Source organism: Lithobates pipiens, unplaced genomic scaffold (genome assembly GCF_037356315.1).
Source record: "Lithobates pipiens isolate NorthernLeopardFrog02 unplaced genomic scaffold, aLitPip1_a1.2 Scaffold_16, whole genome shotgun sequence".
Classification (NCBI taxonomy): domain Eukaryota; kingdom Metazoa; phylum Chordata; class Amphibia; order Anura; family Ranidae; genus Lithobates; species Lithobates pipiens.
Genome location: NW_027507748.1, coordinates 404,105,768 through 404,129,094, shown reverse-complemented (window position 1 = coordinate 404,129,094; position 23,327 = coordinate 404,105,768). Strand labels below are relative to the sequence as shown.

The following is a 23,327-nucleotide window of genomic DNA, read 5'->3' as shown; positions in this document are numbered from 1 at the left end:
GCATTGCTTTAGGACATCCCAGATTGTCATTATTATGGTGCTCTGTGTCCCGTGATGTAAGATAAAGAGGAATGGAGTTTTAATACAGCTTACCTGTAAAATCCTTTTCTTGGAGTACATCATGGGACCTCCCCTCTTTTCTGGGATCTTCATTGCTTGCTACAAAAACTGAGGTACTTCCTATATGGGGGGGAATTTTCTTTCTATTGGTTGCCACTGTCCAATCACCTAAAGATGGCGTATAACCCAGATAGTCATTATTATGGTGCTCTGTGTCCTGTGATGCACTCAAAGAAAAGGATTTTTCAGGTAAGCTGTATTAAAAATCTATTTTTTTTATTGTATGGTTATTTTGCATTGAACGAGATTCTAACCATGCTGTTAACTTTGTATAGTTCACAAGTACCATGGGATTATTTAATGACCATTATTCCTGCTGTCACAGACAAAAAAATTTGTTCGATGAGGCACATTCTTGATTGACTCCAAAATTATACAATGGTGTGATTGACAATTCATTTGTTGGCTATCGTCTCACATTTACAATAATCCCGTGGTAGATAAGTATAGCTATTGTCGTCATAGACCTTCTTTTTATTTTTTTTTAAGAGAAAAATTTCTGTTTTTCAAACATTTTAGCATTTTATATTCATAGATTCACAAGAACCAGAGTGGGTAGAAGTGATGGTGGAAATTCTTCTGTCACTCTTCTCTCAACCCAGCAAGCTTTTCCGCATGGTGGCAAGAAACGTGTTCAAGATGATTTGCCCATTCGTTACCAAGAATGCTTTACAGCTGATTCTAAATGTATGTTTTTGAAAGCATTAAAGTTAACAAAGCATTTTATTACAAAAAATTGTAATTTGTGTGAATCCTAATGAGCTGGAGGAAATTTTTCTTGCAGGTTTTTGACCCCGAAGAGGAGCAGAATGAGGAAAGTGCTGTTGTTGTTACAGATGAAAAGGGTCAGAAAATGCAGGCTTCTGGTGATGAGGTGACTTATCAAACCTTACTGAAATGTCTATTCCTATTAAACTGTTACTGATATCTGTTGCCTTTTATTAATGGTGAAAGTATGTTATTTTATTTATTTTTTTGTTTTTTTATTTTTAGGATCACAATGTTTGTTTTTACTGAAGAGACTTGTAGCTACTGTAGGAAGCTCTGAATTTCACTATCATTTTATTCTTGTTAAATAAGATTGAGATAAGATGGCAGCCACTTAGGGAGTGCATTATTTTCAATGGGGCAGTTGACCCATAGACTTGTGAGAAGATGTGGTATTGCCCAGCCATTTTGTAGCAGTGAAAACTGAGAAGACTACATGTGTGAGCAAAGGTGCCCAATCCCATACATATGTAATTTTTTTTTAATTACTTACAGAAATGCATTATAGAAATGCTAATAATATTTTTTTTTTTTTTTTTTTTTATACCGTAGACTATTTAGTCACAATTCAACAAAATTGTGAATGTTTTAAACATTTACATTGTATGCAACTCCTAAATGATATATGCTTGTGTACGGAATAAAGTCCAATATGCCATGCCTGAGTGGGATAGGCATAAAAGATGCATCATATATTATATTTTGTTTTTTTACTTTTCTCGTCCATATGGGATAAAGTACATATGTAGTACTTTGTTCAGTGTTGCAACGTGCTTCCTAAATCTAGATTTAAGGTCCGACCTGCCCCCTCCCTCCCCTCTTGCCATGATCAATTCAACAACAGCTAGAAAGAAGATGGACACTGCATAGTGTCAGCTTATTTTAGCTTTAAGAAGTTTCATCAGACAAGCAACTGCAAGCTGCTATTGTGTGTTGTCAGTCTCCTAGCTGTTGTTGAATTGCCCAAAGCAGGAGAGATGTAGATTAGATGCCTCATAGCTATGATTGGGAAGCGCCTAGCAACATAGGAGGCAGAATTGTAAAAAATGGCAATAGCTCTACTCAGTTGAAAGGAAGAAACTGAACTTGGAGTTGCTTCCCACAGATGATTGTTCCCAGATGTGATTCCTTTTAACGGTTTGCTGTTTTTCTCATATTTGCTAGTGAATTAGTCTGAAACACAGCCTGTTTTTAAAAGATGCACTGTGTTACAGAAGGCAGTCACCCAAAGCTATTTAAAGCTGGACAACTGGTAGATCAAAGCCTGTCGACGCGACCCCTTGACCTGCCAAAACGCCATGCAGGAGCTACTTACGGACATCTTGACCTTCTGTCTTCAGTACTTTAACTAAAAGTGGAATTCCAAGCTCTAGATAACAAAGCCTAAAACTGCGCTTCGGCATCTAGTCATGTGATCTCCCCAGTGGTTGGCTTCAGGGGAGAGGAAACCTCAGCGACAACAGGTTTACTATCTCCCCTGAAACTGCTGCTGAGTCGATCATGTGACCAGACCAGAGGGCCTTGAGAATAGGTATGTAGAAGCTTACTTTTACAGGGTAGTTAGTCCAGGGTAGTTAGTGTAGGTGTTTTAAAGGGGGTCAGGAGCCGGTAAAGCTTTCAATTTATTTAGTAGAACTGAAGAAATCCGATATATTAACAGCAGACTAAGTAGAACATGTTTGGGATCTACTAGTAGGTAACTTTTTTTTTTTTTTCATAATAATTTTATTTAATTTTTTTAGAAGGGTATACAACCCTCGTATAAACATTTTACATGCGAGTTGAAAAGAACTCATACAAATAGTTTTTGAACTAGGCAAAATTAACACATAAGAACATAAGCATTTGTAAATTGGACCTGGTCTCCTTGCCTGATGATTTCTAGTCAGGTTGCTGTAAGCTGGCTTTTATAAGATAGTTAAGTGAAGAAGATTCCCAGGCCAGCTAGAAGATATTGTCACCAGATGTAGTGCATGTAGAAAAAGTCAAGTGTGGGAGACATGAACTTATATTTGATCAGGGTAGCGGGGGGGTCCCGTCAGAGGGCTGATTCGTCGTCGCGTCCAGTCTAGTCCATGTGTGAAGTGTTAAGATAGTCAGGACATTGCGAGCTGTTGGGCAGTCCAACTAATAGTTTATAGAGAGGAGAGGTTGTACGATCTTGAGTCAGTGCTGGGTTATGGGGGGGTAAGAGGGGCAGAGGAGGACAGAAAGGGAGGGAGAAGTATCAAGGAGAAAGAGAGAAAGGGGAAGGGGGGGGGGTCGGGTAGGGGGATCAGAGAGTCAGAGGGGGGAGGTCCCCCCCCCCCCCCCCCCCCCCGGGCCCCGCCGCACGTTTGGGGTAGGCATTAAGAACTACATTAGATAGCAGGTTCTCTTCACACCTGGATGTGTGAGAGAGTTCCTCAGTGGAAAGAATCACCAGTCCGGACATAATTGTGATGCATTGTGTTGCCGACCTATATAGGTTTCCAAGTTAAGTTGCGGAGCTCGTAACACGTGTGTATCGATCGGAGGAGCAGAAGTCGTTCCATTTCGTCCATGTTTGAGCAAACTTGTGAGGTGAATCTCTAGAGATATGGATCAACTCTTCCATTTCTGCTATTTTTTAATGCGGTTCAGCCACTCTTGTATTGATGGCACTTCTGGAGTGCCCCAATGTTCTGGTATACAAAGTTTAGCAGCGTTGAGCAGATGCAAGCAAAGGGATTTCTTGTACAGGTGAATCGGAGTGGAAGAATAGTGCAGAATCAGTCTGGCTGGTGTCAAATCTATGTATCAGTGATATGGGATGTAATTTTGTGTACTTGGGTCCAGAAAGTCAGTAATCTGGGGAAAGACCACCAGATGTGCAGGAATGTACCTAGCTCGGAATGACACCTCCAGCATTTATCTTATGTGTCTTTATTGTATTTGCTTGTTATCACGGATGTGCGGTACCAGCGAGACAATGTTTTGTAGTTGTTCTCCTGCGTTGCTACATTGAGAGAACCCTTATGAGCTGAATATCTTCTCCCAACTTTCTTCCGAAAGCTCCATCTGTAAGTCTCTCTCCCAGGCCCTACACGCTTTCCCTTCTGAAGATAATGGGGATGAAAAGAGCAAGGAGTAGGTGTATGAAATTAAGTGTCGTTGTGGAGAGGTCTGGGAGCAGAGGCTCTCAAATGGGGAGAGGTCTCGGGATAGCGACAAGCCTGGTTTTGTGGTTTGTATGAAGTGCCTGATCTGAAAATATACCCAGTAAGGGAACGGTGTATCCCCAGGGGTTATAGGCACCTCACTCTGGTCCAACATTTTGCCATTATGAAAAAAGTGGCGAACTTGCATTTCTTTAAGTGGCCACAATGTCTTTAAGAAGGTTTGCGCCATGCCAGGTTGGAAAGCAGGGTTAAGTCGGACAGGAGTGAGGGGTTCGGGGTTCGATAAAAGGCTCGCTATTTTGTTTGCTTCCCTGAAGCTGCGGAGAGTGGCGCCTATAAGCGGGTGATCTCATAGTGTTTTAGGAATATGGTGTGGAAGTATCCACGGGGAAGCTTTGATCGGGAGGTCGGAGAAGGAGTCCTCTACTTTGACCCAGTCTTTCATGTCTTCATGAGTTGCCCAGTCTACTATCCTCCCCAAGTGACACGCATAGGAGTACTTCCGTAGGTCTAGCAGACCAATGCCTCCCTTTGTTTTCGGTTTGGATAGTTGGGCATAGCATATCCTAGGGTGCTTGTGTTTCCAAAGGAACTGTAAGAAGAGTCTCTTTAGGTTATGAAAGATAGATAGGGGAATTCCAATGGGGATAGTTTGAAGAAGGTAAAGTACGAGGGGGAGGATGTTCATTTTTAGTATGGCTGCACGGCCAAACCAAGAAAACTGTGGTTTGTCCCATCTGCGTAGGTCCGCCGAGATGGATTGGGTGAGTGGTGTATAATTTTTCTGGAATTAGGTCGGGAAGGTGTGACGGCAGCTGAATCCCTAAGTACGTTCTCGAGTCCTGTTTCCATATAAATGGAAAATTGTTTTGGCATAAAACTGACGTCATGTGGAAGGGAGATATTGAGGGCATGGGACTTGGAGAAGTTTATTTTTAAGTTTGAAATACGTTGAAAGAGGTCAAATTCTCTAAGTAAGTTAGGGATGGAGGTTAATGGGTCAGTCAGGAACAATAAGATGTCATCTGCAAAGGCCGCTAGCTTGTACGTACGGTCCGCTATTGATATTCCCTTGATGTTATTATTGGAGCATAAACTTCGGAGGAATGGTTAGAGTGTTAGGATGAAGAGAACAGGGGAGAGGGGGCAACCCTGTCGTGTTCCATTGCGTATGGAGAAGGCGTTTGACAGGTGGCCGTTCACCCTCACTTTTGCGATTGGGGAAGAGTATAAAGTCAAGATGAAATTGAGCATTCTGATGGGGAGTCCCAAGTGGCGCAAAGTCGCCTCGAGGTAATCCCAGGCCAGCCTGTCAAACGCCTTCTCCGCATCTAGTGACAGGAGTAGGTAACTTATTCCAAGTCTATAAGGTGTTGTGTAGGGGAAATTGTCATGTAGAGGTGTATGTAAACTATCAAATATCCAAGATTAATTGGCTGGAAATGTTGCTTTATGCAACAAAGTAGGAATTTCTTTTATTACCTGGATAGGATGCAAGCAATATGCAGTTTTTGTACTTGAGCTCTGTCATCTAAAAATGCATGATGTCTGTCAATGACACCTTTTTGCTTTGAAATTTTACTCTTAGCTTGCTATTCTCTGCCTTTTTTGTAAATGTGGGCAATTTTCAGTAAGAATTGAAAATAAGTAATAGTCTTATCAAAATATGATAACCGATTGCGTAATGCCCATTGTTGGCCATAAGGATGAAGAGAACACTTCTGATGAGGACAGTGCCATGGAGGATGATCAAGAAGAAGACAAAGAAAGTGAAGATGAAGAGGAGTTACCCGAAGAAGATGTGAATGAGGTTTTTCGAAAACAATTAATGGATGCGCTGCATGCAGGCAAAGCTATGGTGAGCCAACAGTGGGTGGTAGGGTTAAAATTAACGAACACAGTTAGTGACAAATAATAAGTTCTTATTTTTGATATAGGATGGCGACGACAGTGATGACGAGCTGGACGATGAGACCATGATGGCTCTTGATGAAAATCTCTCTGCTTTGTTTGCTGAGCAGAAGAAACGCATTCAAGCAAAGAAGGACCAGAAAGCCAAAATCCGGCATGAGAAAATTTTAAGGAGGGATTTCAAGACCAAGGTGCTAAAGGAGTTCCATTGCTGGAAGCTAATTATTTTTTATAAACAAAACTATTTCTGACTGCGAGGTGGAAAATAAGTTGCAGTTGCAGCAACACAATTGCACACTGTCCATGATACTTGGGGTAGACCCTTTGAAAACGCACACAGATACTGCTTTTGTAATCCAATGTAGCAGAAAGCTGTGAAAATGTAGTTTCAAATGTTTCCATCAGATGGCAGCAAAGCTTGTTCCAGTATATTTAGAATGTAAATGCTACCCTAACATTATAGAATTTCACTGTAGCAGGCTTGCTAAGATGGTTGTATAATCACAATACTTATTTTATTTTTTAATCATTGTTGAATTAACCTAAATGCCAACAAGCAAGTTTAATATGATTTGAAGCACATTGTCGGCAGATGTTCTGTGCGCATGCTTTGAGCCTGTGTTGAGCACACACCTGGTTTGCACGGGCCCTAAAGAGGAATACTTACACTTTTTTTATTTATTTTTTAAAATATTAGTAGCTGAAAAATATCTACCCCTGCAGCAAAGGGACTCAACATTTTCAATGTAACACAAATTTGCTCATGTCACCCCACTCATTTTCCATTGTAAATTCACGCTTTCTCTTTGCAATATGGGTGTGTTTATCAGCATCTTACAAAAAGGGGAATGTCTTTAAGATAAAAACATAATGATGTGCAAGCATGAGTTTTGTAAATGTTACATTTTATGCCTCTTGTTGATAATAGCTTTTTTGTAATTATTTGAAGGTACTGGACCTGATTGAAGTGTTTGTGAAGAAGCAGTCTAGCAGTCCACTTGTGTTTAATATTATAGAGCCTTTGCTTTCTGTAATACAGCAGAGTATGAGCTCAGACTCTAACCAACAGGAACAGGACTTTCTTCGAAAAACAGCAGACATATTCATGTAAGTATAAAGGCAGATTTTATACTTCTAAAAAGTAAATGTGTCTTAAAGATGCAAATAGTTTCCTTTTTAAGCAGCTGGATACATTAACCTCCCTGGCGGTATGATTATTTCAGATTTTAGGTGCTGAAAGTGGTACCATTATTTTGCATGGAAATTTGTTGGCGTTTTATATTGTAGGCTTGTAATTCTTAGGAATAACTCACTTAAATCTGTCCAAACCAAAGTCTAGTAGACATCCCGGGTATGATAAAGTTTGAAAAATGAAATCATAAGTTATAACATAAATAACTATAAATAATTATACCAAATAGTCTAATAAAAAAAAATATTCAATAATGCGATCAAATCAAAAACACTGAAATTTGCTCAGTTGCAGAATTGTCACTGTCATTACTTTTCAGCGTATGATGCCAGATCTCCCCACAAATCGCTATCGCTCAATTCTGCGAGTGATTCTAATTTATTATCGCTGTTTTCTAGCTGGTCTAAACCCATTTTTGATGTAATGGAACAGTTTTGGTTGCTATGGACAATCTCCAGTTTCCAGGCAGAACAGTTTTCATAATATAAAACTGCATGCAGGACACTGGGCAGACCACTAGGGACAAAGGGGATGTGAAATAATTACATACAGCAATGTAATCTGTAAGATTACAATATACTGTATGTAATGTGTGTTTTAACTTTTTGAATTTGGTGCCGTTCTCTGTCCCTGTGCGTCGCAACGCTCGCAGGGAACGGAGCCTGGCTCCGTGATAGATCGAGCGGAGGATGGCTCACTCGTACAGCGGGGTGACATCGCTGGATCCAGGGAATAAGGTAAGTAAGCTCTCCCTGGATTCAGCGATGCGGTCCCTAGACTGGCTCGCGGTTATCGCTAATGGTATAACATTTTCACCCCGAGCCAGACTCTGGAATACCGCCAGGGGGTTAATTTTGCCTTTTCTATAAAATAGGGCCCCTTATCTCAATTTAGCCACCCTAAGACAATCCCTGCACATAAAACAAAGCTGATGCATCAGGGGTGATGAAGGCGACAATTCTAGGTTCATTATTCTGCTTTTTGCGATTAGGACATACTTGCTCTGCTAAGTTTCAGTTAGCCTCTTTTAACTTAGGAAAAATTTGTATAGAATCTCCTGAGAAGTGAGGCTTTAGCTAATCATTCCACTGTGTATAAGGAAATTCAGCAGCCTAAATTGCAGGGCCAGGTTAACTTCTTCCTGACCAGCCGCTGCAGTTTTACTGTGGCAGGCTGGCTCCCTTGCGCAAAATCACGTTACTGTACGTGATCTCGTGAGGTTCAGATAATAGATGGGGTGTCCATGCTCGTGGCCGACGGTCACGATGACTGGCTATAGATCCCTTGCAGCCAGTTTTTTTTTTTTACCAAAAATATGTATAATACATATCGGCCTAAACGGAGGAAAAAAATATATATTTTTAAAATATTTTTGGGGGATATTTATTAAACAAAGTAAAAAACAATGCATTTTTTTCTATATTGTCCCTTTTTTTGTTTATAGCGCAAAAAATTAAAACGGCAGAGGTGATCAAATACCACGAAAAGAAAGCTCTATTTGTGGGAAATAAAGGACGTCAATTTTGTTTGGGTACAACATTGCACGACCGCACAATTGTCAGTTAAAGCAACGCAGTGCCGAATCGCAAAAAGTGCTCTGGTCAGGAAGGTGGTAAATTCCCAGAACTGGACAGCATTCTCCAGGTGCAGCTGGAGCAGAGTCTTGTAGAGCGAAAGAATTTTTGTTTTATCTCTGGAGTTGATCCCCTTTTTAATGCATGCCATTATTCAGTTTGCTTTGTTAGCAGCAGCGTGGCATTGCATGCCATTTAGGTTCTCGCCCCAGTGTATAGATTACATTCATATTTTTGCCACCCAAATGCATTATTACATTTTTCTACATTAACCGCTTCACCCCCGGAAGATTTTACCCCCTTCCTGACCAGAGCACTTTTGCGATTCGGCACTGCAACGCTTTAACCACTTGCCGCCCGCCCTATTACAAATTGACGGTGGCAAATGGTTTCATAATCCTGATCGGACGTCATGGCGCGCAGCGCGGCGACCGTTGTTGCGGGGTGTTAGTCTGACACCCCACAACTACGATCTCGGTAAAGAGTCGACGGAGACTCTTTACCACGTGATCAGCCGTGTCCAATCACGGCTGATCACAGTGTAAATAGGAAGAGCCGGTGATCGGCTTTTCCTCACTCGCGTCTGTCAGACGCGATTAGAGGAGAGCCAATCGGCTGCTCCTCTGATGTGGGGCCTGTGCTGATCGATTATCAGCACAGCCCCCCCGAGGATGCCCGCACTGGACCACCAGGGACGCCACCAGACCACCAGGGATGCCCAGGATAAGGTATGCCACCCTAGACCACCAGGGATTCCAGTCAGTTCCACAATGGATGCCAATCAGTGCCCATAATGGATGCCAATCAGTGCCCACAATGGGCATCACTGATTGGCATGCATTATTGTTTGGCACTGATTGGCATCCATTAGTACAGTATATTATAATACAATGCCGCCTACCCATGCCCACCGGTGCCGCCTACCCATGCCCACCGGTGCCGCCCACCGGTGCCGCCCACCGGTGCCCATCAGTGCCCATCAGTGAAGGAGAAAATTTACTTATTTACAAAGTTTTGAAACTGAAACAAAAAAAAACATTTTTTTTTTCAAAATTTTCGGTATTTTTTTATTTGTTTAGCAAAAAATAAAAACCGTAGAGGTGATCAAATACCACCAAAAGAAAGCTCTATTTGTGGGGAAAAAAGTGATACAAATTTCATTTGGGTACAGTCTAGCATGACCGCGCAATTGTCATTCAAAGTGCGACAGCGCTGAAAGCTCAAAATTGGTCTGGGCAGGAAGGTGTTTAAGTGCCCGGTATTGAAGTGGTTAAAGAGGAAGTAAACTCTCCCACTGGTGCTTTTTTTAATTTTAGTACGTTAAGTAATTGTCAAACTATAGCCACTGTAATCCAGCCCAAATCGCAAATTACTTAGTGTTTAAAGAAACTTTAAAAAAACTTGTTTCCAGGGGTTAAGCAGCGTGATCTTAAGTATTGTTTTCTGAGTCCACAGTGGAGTGTATTTCCACCCTCACATTGAGCACTTCCTGTACTGTTAACCAAGCCTCCTTCTCAATCCAATGTTTCTATGGCAACCCTGCTTCCCTTTTCATAGCTGACTTGTTTATTTCATAGTATTCACTTGTACCGATTATCTAGTGTTTGCTTCAGCTGCAAAGACTGCAGTAATGCTGTCCGATAACTTTTTTTCCACTCCTCCATGTAATGTCAAATGGGGTGTAGGAGGAAGCTCTGAGTGATTATGCAGTCTCATGGGATTTCAGTGTTGTGCCGTAGGAAGTCCTGATAATAGATAGACAAGCACTGAGTGTGCTGTAAATCATGGGAGATATGGGCATGCTCGGTGACGTCATTCTAAAGAACAAAAAGGATTACAACAATACTAAGCAAGTAAGGAGATATCTACAAGCAGTGTTCATTAGGGTTTTTTATGCTGATTCACATGGGAAAAAGTTGTGGGGGAGAGTTTAGAACTCTAACTGACAATTGTGCAGTCGTGCGACGTTGAACCCAAAAAAATTGACGGTTCTTTTGGTGGTTTTTCATCACCTCTGCGATTTGTTGTTATAAACAAAAAAGCGACAATTTTGAAAAAAACGCATTATTCTTTTACTCTTTGCTATAATATCCCCCAAAAATATATAAAAAAATGTTTTCCTTCAGTTTAGGCTGATATGTATTTTACATATTTTTGGTAAAAATAAATCGCAATAAGCGTATATTGTTTGGTTTGCACAAAAGTTATGGCGCCTACAAAATGGGGGGATAGTTTTATGGCATTTTTATTCCTTTTTTTATTTATTTATTTTAATTAGTAATGTCGGCGATCTGTGATTTTTTTTTTTTTTTTTTTTTTTTTCAGGACTGCGACATTATGGCGGACATATGTGACACTATTTTGGGATCATTGTCATTTATGCAGCGATCAGTGCTATAAAAAATGCATCGATTACTGTGTAAATTACACTGGCAGTGAAGGGGTTAACCACTAAGGGGCGATGAATGGGTTAAGTGTGTCCTAGGAAGTGAACAGGGGGGGGTGGGCTTCAAGTCGCATGACAAGCTATCAGTGATCTCTGTCATGGCACATGCCAGAACAGGGAAATGCCTTGTTTACTTCCCCATTCTGAGGTTCCATGACTCGATCGCGGGAGACCGTCGAACATTGAGTCTGCCGGTCCCTGCTATTTTTTTTTTTTTTTTACAGCTCCAATTACCGGACTTCTTTAACACTGGGCAGACCCACTGACAGCTCAAAGAACCGAGCCTGAAATTGTTTTGCGTTATCTGTGCATTTGCACGAGTACCGATACTTGTGCAAATACTCTGTATCTGCACAACCCTAGTCTTAACCATTCTAGGTGGATTGAATCTACTTCCCTGGATTTTGCCGGGCTGTCATTAGTTTTCTTGCTTCACCATATTTAGTGAGTCACTGACTGGATTATGCATGTGCCGAAAAAAAATACATATATGTGTGTGTGTGTGTGTGTGTGTGTGTGTGTGTGTTTGTTTTTTTTTTTTTTTTTTGGACCTGATTGTATTCTGAAAGAGTTTCTGATGCTGTATGTGTGTGTGTGTGTGTGTATATGTATGTATATGTGTGTGTGTGTATATATATATATATATGTGTGTGTGTGTGTATATTATATTATATTATTTTTAGTTTTTTTATTCTGAAGGGGTTTCTGATGCTATTAAGCTTCAGCACACGAGATGTAGATGCAAACTCTGCTGAACACATGTTTTTAAATGTTGAAACCAGCATTTATAAACGCCCGTTTTGCCACGATTTTAACCCGATTTAGTGGCGTTTTACTGCGTTTGCGTCTAGAAGCGTTTAGTTAAGCTAACATCATAGACCCTCCCCAGCTCAAAAAACCAGAGTGAGTAGCAGCAGCTGTGAGAGCAGCAGTGTACTTGTATTTAGCGTCTCACCTGCCACAAGTTGTGGATTGTCCACTTGCCACGTCACTTGCCACAAGTTGTGAATTGTCCACCTGCTATGTCACCTGCCTCAAGTTGTGGATTGTCCACTTGCCATGTCACCAGCCACATCACCTGCCACAAGTTGTGAATTGTCCACCTGCCACAAGTTGTGAATTGTCCACCTGCCACAAGTTGTGAATTGTCCACCTGCCACAAGTTGTGAATTGTCCACCTGCCACAAGTTGTGGATTGTCCACTTGCCATGTCACCAGCCACATCACCTGCCACAAGTTGTGAATTGTCCACCTGCCACAAGTTGTGAATTGTCCACCTGCCACAAGTTGTGAATTGTCCACCTGCCACAAGTTGTGAATTGTCCACCTGCCACAAGTTGTGAATTGTCCACCTGCCACAAGTTGTGAATTGTCCACTTGCCATGTCACCAGCCACATCACCTGCCACAAGTTGTGAATTGTCCACCTGCCACAAGTTGTGAATTGTCCACTTGCCATGTCACCAGCCACATCACCTGCCACAAGTTGTGAATTGTCCACCTGCCACAAGTTGTGAATTGTCCACCTGCCACAAGTTGTGAATTGTCCACCTGCCACAAGTTGTGAATTGTCCACCTGCCACAAGTTGTGGATTGTCCACTTGCCATGTCACCAGCCACATCACCTGCCACAAGTTGTGAATTGTCCACCTGCCACAAGTTGTGAATTGTCCACCTGCCACAAGTTGTGAATTGTCCACCTGCCACAAGTTGTGAATTGTCCACCTGCCACAAGTTGTGAATTGTCCACCTGCCACAAGTTGTGAATTGTCCACCTGCCACAAGTTGTGGATTGTCCACTTGCCGCGTCACTTGCCGTATCGCCTGCCACAAGTTGTGGATTGTCCACTTGCCGCGTCACTTGCCGCATCGCCTGCCACAAGTTGTGGATTGTCCACTTGCAATTGCAATTGTTTAAAATATTTTTTTTTTTAATGGTTTTTCATCATTTACAATCATTTTTGAGATTTTTAATGTCAAAAAAATAGGTCACCTCTAAAAACGCTTATCTATGAAAACGTCTGAAATGTGGAAACTTTTGCGTCTGAACCCATTTTTTGCTTCTGGAAAAAACGAGGTTAAACGCAACTGCATAAAAACGGCAAAAAACGAGACTGTGTACATGGACACATAGGATAACATTGAATGAGTTCAGGAACAGTTGAAAAGTGTCCAACTGCCTCTGAACACGCGTTTAACAGCGTCTTGTGTGCATGAGGCCTTAGTGCTATTCAATTTGTTTGGTCCAGTGATTACATCTGCATAGCTTTTATGTTTTTGCCTTCTGTCTGCTTTAGAGAATGATAATGTCATTGTCTTGTGTTTACCACCTTTTTAAAGGAATGATTTGTGCAAAAGCAAGCATTACTGCAAAGATGTGTCAGAGCTAAAAGATGGTCTTCATGATATGATGGAGAGACTAGTGAAGAGAGCTGGCAAACAAAGTGACTCCTCTGTGGCTCTGTACTGTTTCAGGTGAGTAAAATATTCTTGGGTATGGTCTTCAGTGATCTCTCAGGCAGGCAGTGATTTTTATTTTAGATTTTTTTTTTTTGCAAGCTGCTGAGCAGAGAGTATATTTGCACAAATTCTAGTACTGCTAATTTTAAATGGAATTCCAAAGCAAAATGATAAACCTTTTCCATTGTTGGTGTAAAGTACCCCCTCAGTCTGACACATTATTTAAATGGATTCAGGAGTGTGACAGATCCTGCCTCTAACATAAGCATTGACCCGTTAAAATGTTTACTTTTTTTGTCTGAGGGTTGCAGGTAAGTATGTTTTTAAAATGTACTGGTGTTAAAGGAAATCTGATATAATTCTAATATGCATTTCTTTTTCTTTTTTTTTTTTTTTTTTTTTTTTTATGTTCAGGGATAAAAAAAAATCTTCTTTACAGAACTTGGTGTATGCAAACTCTAATAATGAATTTCTTGCATTTGGTCTGTTAAAATAATCGTGTTGAAAGCATTTTATTATACCTATTTGACAAGGGCAAAAGAAAAAGGTGTTCATCCAAACAGAATTCTTGCAAATGGATAACTTCAGCTTACAAGATTTCAGGTCCATCTCAGGAGCTGCCACTGTAATCGTGTTACTTTGCGCACAATGTCAGATTTGAGCACAGATACAACACGAAAGAATAGCAGTACTTTCTTTATCTCCTTTAAAGTGGAACTTCATCTTGGGGTCTATTCACACTAGCAACTGTATGTGAATTGCAAAGGAGAGCTGTGCGATTCACATGCAGTTCTGTGTAGTGTGATCTTAGCCCTATTCATTTTGAATGGGCTGCAATCGCCCCACACCAAAAGTATTGCATGCACTACTTTTTGAAAATGCACGGCAACTGCATCTCGCAGCACTTTTTTACCATGTGATCCGGTGTGTGGGCAAACACATTGCATTTGTGACCTGCATTTGGGGTGTTGTTAACTTTGCACTAACCCCCACAGCAGATCGCAAGGGCAGTGCGACGAGAACGTGGTGTGAGAAGCCGCACAGGAACGTGGTTTTCCTGTACTGCATTCTAGTGTGAATGGGCTTTTGAGCAAGAAGTTTCGCTCAGCCTCCTCCCCTTGCCAACATTATGATGTTTTTTGTTTTTTTTTTGTTTTTTTATTTGTTCACTTATGTTCCTCTTGCAAAAATAACTCCACGTTTTTGTTTTTTGTTTTCTACTTTTTCTTTTATGTGGATTTTGTCCACTGTCACAAAATGTCAGTTACTCCCCCCTCACAGTACAGAGTGAGTGAAAAGCGGTATTCAAAATGAGGCTTGGTGGGTTTGCAAGCAGGGATGAACGGAAACATGTATAGCTGCACACTGGATGCAACTTAATTTCGTTACAGCGACGGGACTTGTATGTGCACTATACTTAGATGAGTGACTTTAATATTTTGTGGCAGTGGACAAAATGGAGGAAAGGTAAATAGAAGCATATGTAATTGTTGCTTGCAAGAACACTTTCAAAAGGGCTTGGTTTGCATGAATTTAAATAAGGGAGAGTTGCTATTCTCTGGTGTTGTATAAATATATTTTAGTACTTGCCAAATGAGGTATAATAAGCAGTTTAGCATTGTTTCCTGCTATCTCTGGACTACAAATTTGGGGTGCACTGAATGGAAATTTTGGTGCCGAAAAGGAAAGATGCACTAGGCCGAAACCTATACTGATGACAGTTTTTTAAAAATATTTATTTTTTATATATAATTCAACTTTTTAATTCATATCATCAGATTAAATTAATATGAATTTATTGTTGCCCATTATTGCCACCTTTCGTGCAAAAAAGGTCAAGGAAAATGCAGTCTGCAGTCTCTAACCATCTCTTGTATCATGTCTGCAATGTTGCTTAAACACTGCTAATAGCAAAATTTTCTTTCGGTGCACCTCTAGCAGACATGATGCAAGCGATTAATGCAGCCTCCCCAGTGCCCGGCAGCCCTACTAGTGCCTGTGCCTGGCAGCCTTGCCAGTGCCCGCCATATGCAGCCTCGCCAGTGCCCAGCAAGCATGCCAGTACCCATCAAGCCTCACGAGTGCCTGTCATATGCAGCCCCCCAGTGCCCAGCAGCTTTACCAGTGCCCATCATATACAGCCTGCCTATCCCCTCATCAGTGGTGATCTCTGTGTGTTACGGACCTGGATTTGATTTGCCTGGGCCGCAGTAATAATGTAATCGCGTCACGCTGATTCAGTGTCCCACCATTGGATCAGTGTGCCGTCTATCACAGGTGGCGAGACATTTTTAGTGCAGCTGGGCAATTCAGCTCCGTGTAACTCTGAGATCAAGGCTAGGAGGAGGGAGTGGAGGACTGGATGCGCCAGTATTTGGCCGATTGAAAAAAAAAAAACGGTTTTCGGCAGATAATTTTCAGCGGCCAGAATTTATTAAAAAAAAAATATATATATATATTTACTAGTAATGGTGGCGAGCTGCGATTTGGCAGGAAATGGGGCTTAACACTAGGGGGCAATCAAAAAACAACGTGTGATGAAAAACAACGTGCTAGATCCTTTTTGGTGCTCTTTTGGCCCCTTTTCATACTGGGGTGCGGACGTCGGCGGTAAAGCAGCGCTATTTTTTTCCACCGATTTACCTTCATTTTAGCGTCTCTATTTGCCCGCTAGAGGGGGGGTTTAACCCCCTGCTAGCAGCTCAGAAAGGGTTAAAAACCACCGTAAAGAGCTGCTATAGCAGCGCTATAACCGCGCTGCCCTATTTATTTCAATGGGCAGGAGCGGAGTATACACCGCTCCTTCACCGCTCCTTCACCGCTCCAAAGATGCTGCTAGCAGGACTTTTTTTTAGCTTCCTGCTAGTACACCACTCCAGTGTGAAAGCTCTCGGGTCTTTCACATTGGACAGACAGCAGCGGCTGTTTCAGGGCGCTTTGCAGGTGCTATTTTTAGCGCTGTAGCACCTGCAAAGCACCTCAGTGTGCAAAGGGCCTTTGTGTTGATATCTGTGTAGTCTGCTATAGTCCATTTTATTGTTTTGTACTTTTTCACCTTTCAGTGCATCACTATACCTGTTTAAAGTATTGAAATGGACTGACCAGACAGTGGAGAAAGATGAGAAGAGTAAAAGGAAAGACCCGTCTTCAAAAGTATGTAAAGCTTAAATGTGAGAATTGAAGTATATATTTTAATAGTATATCCTTTAGCTTAAAGTGATACTAAAGCTAAAAACTTTTTTTTTTTTTTAACTTAATGCATGCCTTGCATTAAGGTGAGAGAGTTTTTATATTGCTCTGTCCTCCCCCTTGCCTTTGTGAAGGGAAAGAGGGGAAAAGAGATCCAGCGCTGTGCATGGCTGCATCTCTTCTCCTCTCTCCTCCTCACACACTGACTTGAACATTGGCTCTATTGGAGCAATTGGCTCCTGCTGCTGTCAAACAAAAGCGTGAGGTGGAAGGGAGGAGGGCAGGGCTAAGCCCTGTTGTGTGTCTATTGAGCGTGGCTTCATAGACGCACACCACTCCGGAGTGCGCAGGCACAGTGTGCTCTCATAGCAAGAGGTTTTCTATGGGGTCACACGAAGAAGAGGAGGAGCCAATATTGCTGTCTGGGGACCTGAGAAGAGGCAAATCTGGGGTGCTCTGTAGGATAGCAAAGAGCAGAGCTATAGCCTTATCCCAGTAAGAGTGACGATTGGTGTCCAGTCACCAGGTAGGTAGGAGTTGGTACCAGGAGAATATATATAATATGGTGTGGCTGGTGAGGCACTGGCTAGTATCAGAGCCCTAGATACACACAGGTTACATACGCCCTGAACGTTAAAGCGAAAACAATAATAATAATTCTAGCACTAGATCTCCTCTAACTCTAAACCTGTAAAAAAAAAAAAGTTGCCCATGTTGATTTTTAAGTACTGAAGTTTGGTGCTATTCCACAAGTGTGCTATTTTAAAGCATGACATGTTTGGTATCTATCTACTCGGCGTAACATCTTTCATAGAATACAAAAAATTTGGGTTAACTTTTAGTGTGTGTGTTTGTGTGTTTTTTTTTTTTTTTTATTTTATTTATTTTTTTTTTTTTTCATGAAGCGGTTTCTTTCCAAAAAAAGCTTTTGAAAAATTGCTGCGCACATGCCGTGTAACATATTCCCTAGGGTGTCTGCTAAAACAATAGATATAATGTTTTGGGGTTCTGAGTAATTTTCCAGCAAATAATTTTTTACAGGTAGGTGAGAAGTGTCAGAATTGGCCTGGGTGGCAAGAGGTTAATTACCATAAGTAATTTACAAATTGATATATATATATTTTTAAGGTAATTTACTATATTATCAAAAACTGTGCTCAAGCAGGTGGCTTAACTACTTCCCACCCGGCCAATGTACATATACGGCCGGGTGGGAGCTCTCTACTTCTGAGTGGACGTTCCTGAACGTCCTTCAGAAGTAGGGGGATCGCGTGCCCGTGCAGCGGCACAATCCCTATGCGCCCGTGTCACCCGGACACGGCGCATCTCGGATCGGCAGGAGGGCTATGTGATTGGCCCTCCTGATCACATGACGGCCGTGTCCAATCACGGCCGTCATGTGATGTAAACAGCCGTTTGCTAGGCAATCGGCTCCTCCTCTCCTCACACAGAAGTCATTGCTGAGGAGAGGAGAGCAGATAGCTGCAGCCAGCTGATGATCAGTGAGTATGAGCTGTTTTTACAGCTTTTTACTCATTGATCACCAGTCTAGTGAAAACACACAACGCACAACACACCACACAGTATAAACAGAATGTCCCCACACATGTCCCCAAAACATACATGTCCCCACATAATAAACACATGTCCCTAATAATAAAAACATGACCACCACATATGTCCCACTAAAATCACATGTCCCAATGATTTATCTGTAGACATATGTCCGTGATCACCTGCACACATCTGTACATGATCATTTGCGTACATATGTCCGTGATCACACAAACCAATTATACACTTAACCAATTTTTTTTTTTTTACCAAAGACATGTAGCAGAATACATTTTGGCTTAAATTTATGACAAAATTCGATTTTATTGGATTTCTTTTAAAATAGAAAGAAGAAAATATATATATATATATATATATATATATATATATATATATATATATATATATATATATTTATTTATTTTTCCAAATTTCCGCTCTTTTTTCGCTTGTATCGCAAAAAATAAAAAACAGTCGTGAATAAATAACACCAAAATAAAGCTCTATTTGTGAAAACAAAATAACAATTTAATCTGGGTACAGTGTAGCATGACCGCGCAATTGTCATTGAAATTGCGAGAGCGATGAAAGCAGAAAATTGGGCTGGGAAGGAAGGGGGCGAAAGTGCCCTGTATTGTAGTGGTTAATGGACAAATGACTGAAGTTATAACTTCAATCCAGGAATTTCACAGTAAATAGATAAATAATAAATTCTTATAACACAGGGCTTAAAATTTCATTTTTTTCACCTTTATTGAACTATCACTGAATTAATGCTCACGGACCTATTTTATTTGGGACGATTCACTGGTTTAATGTCCTTATATATACTTTGTCATTTTCATCGCTGTCAATGACATCCTGTTTTTTGGGGATCTATATATGGGCTTATGACGGATTCTTTTATTCACTTGTTTTACTAGCACAGCTTATTTTTTTCTCCTTAAAGTTTCAAGTCCTGAGCTACTAGCCAGTCCTCAAGGGTTACTCGCCACTAGTTGCCCTGCCCCTAATTCCACCCCAAAACACGCCCTCATAAATGATCTCATGAAATGACGCTAAAATGTTTTATGCAGAATTAAGGTATAAAAATATTACATTTATCCACCAATGCAGCCTGCATCTGCCTTGCAGCCTGTATCCCCAATGCAGCCTACCTGTGCAGGGGAAGAGAGGAGAACCGCCGCCCGGATGATCAGAGTGCCGGGAACATAACTGCGTTCATTTCAATAGATGTGTGTTCTTCGCCACGTGCCGTCAAATACAGCCCCTCTCTCTTGTCCGGGGAACTTTAATAGACAGATCACCCATCCCAGGATTAGACGAGTGATCTGTCTATCAAAGTGCCCCTGACAGAGAGGAGGGGCTGTATGTGACAGCGCATGACGGGGAACACACAGCTATTGAAATGAAAGCTTTTATGATCCTGGCGCTCTGATCATCCGGACAGCAGCTCTCCTCTCTTCCCCTCCGATCAGTGGGAGAACGGCTCCCATACAACCCGCCTGCTGGCAATGCTTGCCTCCCCTGCTCCCAGGCAGCGATAGCTCGCCAGACCTCAAAATCCACTTGCAAAATGCGAGTAGGCAAGTTGCATTTTTGAGGGCTGTTATAGCATAATATGATTTAGCTTGTACCTTTTCAGCAGTAGCAGATTCTCATTCTCCCTCTTAACTGTGTAAGAAAAACGTGGGATTATGGGTAAATCTTATACCCATAAACCCATGTTTTTTCCTTCCAGTTAAGAGGGCTGGCCTTGAAGGGAGCATGTGTCTTGGGCACATGCTCCCTAATATGACCCTGCAGTGAGAGGCGTGCTTCTACTGCAGCATTTTTATTGGGCCGCTTGGGCCAATGGTACTTAATCATTGGTCCAAACTCAAGGCTGTCCATTGAGCTCAGTGCCTCTGACGAGAAGTGAGGAGAGGCACTGTGAGCTCATTCTCTGTCTGCTGCAAACAGTGTGTGCCAGCTTGTATTTAAACTGGCTGCTCTGTATGTAGCTTCTGACAGGCTGTGTAAGAAGTCCCACATCTCCGGAACCATAGATGATAGGATTTTTATGTTCATGATAGGTGAGGCCCTGACCGCATGTCCTAGATGGCTAGGTAGAGAATCGCAATAGAATATCTATGTAAACAAGGCGTATATACTTTCTGATGGGGGAAGTGATGGATTTTGTGTCCCTGCAAAGCAGGGAGTTAAATCCATTACTTAGCACACATTTTACACAAACGGTTAACCCTTTGATCTCCCTAGATGTTTAACCCCTTCCCAGCCAGTATCATTACAATGACTGCATATTTTTAGCACTGATCACTGTATTAGTCGCTGTCCAATTTTCGGCCACAGTATCGCAGTCCAAGCTAGAAGTCGCTGATCGCCCCCATTGCTAGTGTAAATAACTCTGAATTCCAAAATTTTTGTAGCACAAAAAATGTGTGTGTATATGTATATATAATACATAAGCAGTGAGGATCAAATGCCACCAAAAGAAAGCTCTATTTGTTGGGGAATTTGTGTTTGGGTACGGTGTTGCATGACTGCGCAATTGTCAGTTAAAATAACGCAATGCCAAAAATGGCCTGGTCATGAAGGGGGTAAATATTTTGGAGGTCAAGTGGTTAAAAATTTTTTTACATTGTTACCCTATTTTTCTTTTCTGTAGTGACAGCTTCATCTTTAATTCTTGTGCTGTGTTTTTTTGTAGGTGATTTGTATGGGCTGTTTGGATCTTCAGCGAGTCACAGAACTCTACCAAGAATCACTGAAAGGATTTATGACCAAGAGAAACAGTCCTCTAACTGCAGCAATGTTTTTGGATCTTTTCAATCGGTTTCCTGTGAGTAATACCTCTCATTGTTGGATAACACAGCCGCATAACAAGGCTTTCAGAACATTTAGAAACTGGGTACCCAGGTTAAATATGTATTGTAAAATTAATATTCTTTGATGCTAACCCGATTTTATTAAGTCTTCACTTACCAGCTGTATTAGCTGGTGGTGTATGTATCCACGAGAAACGGACAGTTCAATGCCTGTGTGTTAAAACACTGTTTGGTTAATTGTTTGTTCTTGTGCTCCATTGATAATCAAAAAAAAGCCAGTCAGGAAATCTTTAGTTTCCTGGGCAATCTCTACATCAATTAACATGACATTTTTGGATTTGGTCACCCTCATTATTTGTAAAGGGATTAGAGCACAATTGTTTAATAGGTTTATTTGTGTGCAGTAAAAGGAGTCAAACCTGCAAATACAATAAATTAAGCAGACATTACGCTGTCCACTACTAGTTGTCTTTATTGACCTTCTGTCCTCTTCCAAAGAGAAGTTGATAATGCTGATGCCTTATAAAGGAAAGCTGACTCCCCCACCCCGCCAATGCCTTGTCCAAGGCCTAGTGTCAAGAATCGGCATGTCCTATTTACAAAATTAATCTGTAGCTTTACATATAAACAAGATAATTGCATTTTAAGCAGTGAATAATGGCTATAGCAAGCATTAAACTTGTCTTATTTGCTGGTATGTTTTTAAAAGTGATCTTTTTGCTCTCTTGAAATAGATTTCATGATAGTTGATGCACAAACTTTTGTGTTTTTTCCTTTGTATTTAAAGTTTATATGCAAGCCTCTGTTGGGTATCATAATGAAGTCCGTTAAGGATGGAGCTCGGCAACATCAACAGGTAAGGGTATCTTTTTTTATTTATTTTTTATTTTTTGTAATTTCTCCTTGAGTGTTTTAAGTGATTACTTTTTCTAAAATCATTATTGATGCCATTAAGACTGAAATGTTTAAAAAAAAAATCTGCATAATATATATATATATATATATATATATATATAATTTGCCTTTGCTGGAGAAATGGTCCTTGTCCTTATTCCTGGTACAAATGGCTACTGATCTCCTTAATTCTCCCTTATTGGGTTGTCAGATGCAGTGTAATATTAGCATACCATATAATACGTAGCACAGAATAAGGTGATGCATCTCAACATCAATTAGTGTATGCTGATGAATGCTTTCTTTATTTGATATCAGGGTAGCTGCAGTTCATTCCTGATCATTGTCAGTCCTGGCAAAAATTGAGCTGCAGTAGTATCTTTGTTGTACCCTCTTGGGCAGTAAAGCGTGCAGAATTGCCGATAAGCTGCTAGAAGCCCTATGCCCATTGTGGGGGTTTTTTTTTCTTCTTAAAATTCAGCTGGCCTTCAATTCACAGAATGTGGAGTGCTATTAATAACTATAAGTCGAGCTGATGAAATTCTATGAAGCACTCGGAGTACATCTCCCATGTTCACACTGTAGAGAAAGTGACCTGTCGTGTCCTAAATAGCCACTGCCAAACCACGAATGTGTTCTTCATAATCCAGTGTTCCACTTACAGTATATTCCTAAATTGTAAGCTCTAATGAGCAGGGCCCTGGATTCGTCTTGTACCAAATTGTGATGTAACTGTAATCGTCTGGCTTCATTAACTGCTGACCCTTTATAAAGCCTTTATAATACAGCATGACAAGCTGAAAATGTTCTAGTTATATTACGGCATGAGTGAGTTGAAACTGAATTGTAGTATAAACTTAATGTTCATGGCAACTAACCGCTAAATTATTATTATTTTTTTCCTATTCCACCGAGTGTAAATGTAATGTGTACATCAAAACATTTAACAAAGTAATTCCAGGCAACAATTTAAAATCCTTGCTTACCAGTGATATGCAGTAAATATTGTAGCAAAGTCAGAAAGGCTACTCCATTTACCTTCAAGGATATATTGACTTCACCAAAATCTATTCGCACTGTCCCTCTTGCTTCAGTATTTGTCGCTGACCTAGAACAAGTATACAGTGAAAGAATACTGATTTTTGTTTTTTGTTTTCTCTAATCTTCATATGTATTCGAGATCAGTGATTCAAGAAATATTGAATGCTTTGTTTCAGCACTATGGCTAGGTGTTTAGTGTGTTTAAATGAAG

General features: G+C 40.9%; 1 protein-coding gene across 1 annotated transcript in view; it reads left to right on the top strand.

The window, feature by feature from the left end:
- MYBBP1A (MYB binding protein 1a) overlaps window positions 1–23,327 on the top strand; it is an 85,817-nt gene that overhangs the window by 45,888 nt on the left and 16,602 nt on the right. Inside the window, exons 15-23 of the mRNA XM_077482360.1 lie at window positions 656–807; window positions 905–994; window positions 5,734–5,886; window positions 5,966–6,130; window positions 6,889–7,046; window positions 13,491–13,625; window positions 16,673–16,763; window positions 21,064–21,195; window positions 21,969–22,037. Coding sequence (XP_077338486.1) covers window positions 656–807; window positions 905–994; window positions 5,734–5,886; window positions 5,966–6,130; window positions 6,889–7,046; window positions 13,491–13,625; window positions 16,673–16,763; window positions 21,064–21,195; window positions 21,969–22,037 — 1,145 coding nt within the window. The remainder of the gene's footprint in view (window positions 1–655; window positions 808–904; window positions 995–5,733; window positions 5,887–5,965; window positions 6,131–6,888; window positions 7,047–13,490; window positions 13,626–16,672; window positions 16,764–21,063; window positions 21,196–21,968; window positions 22,038–23,327) is intronic.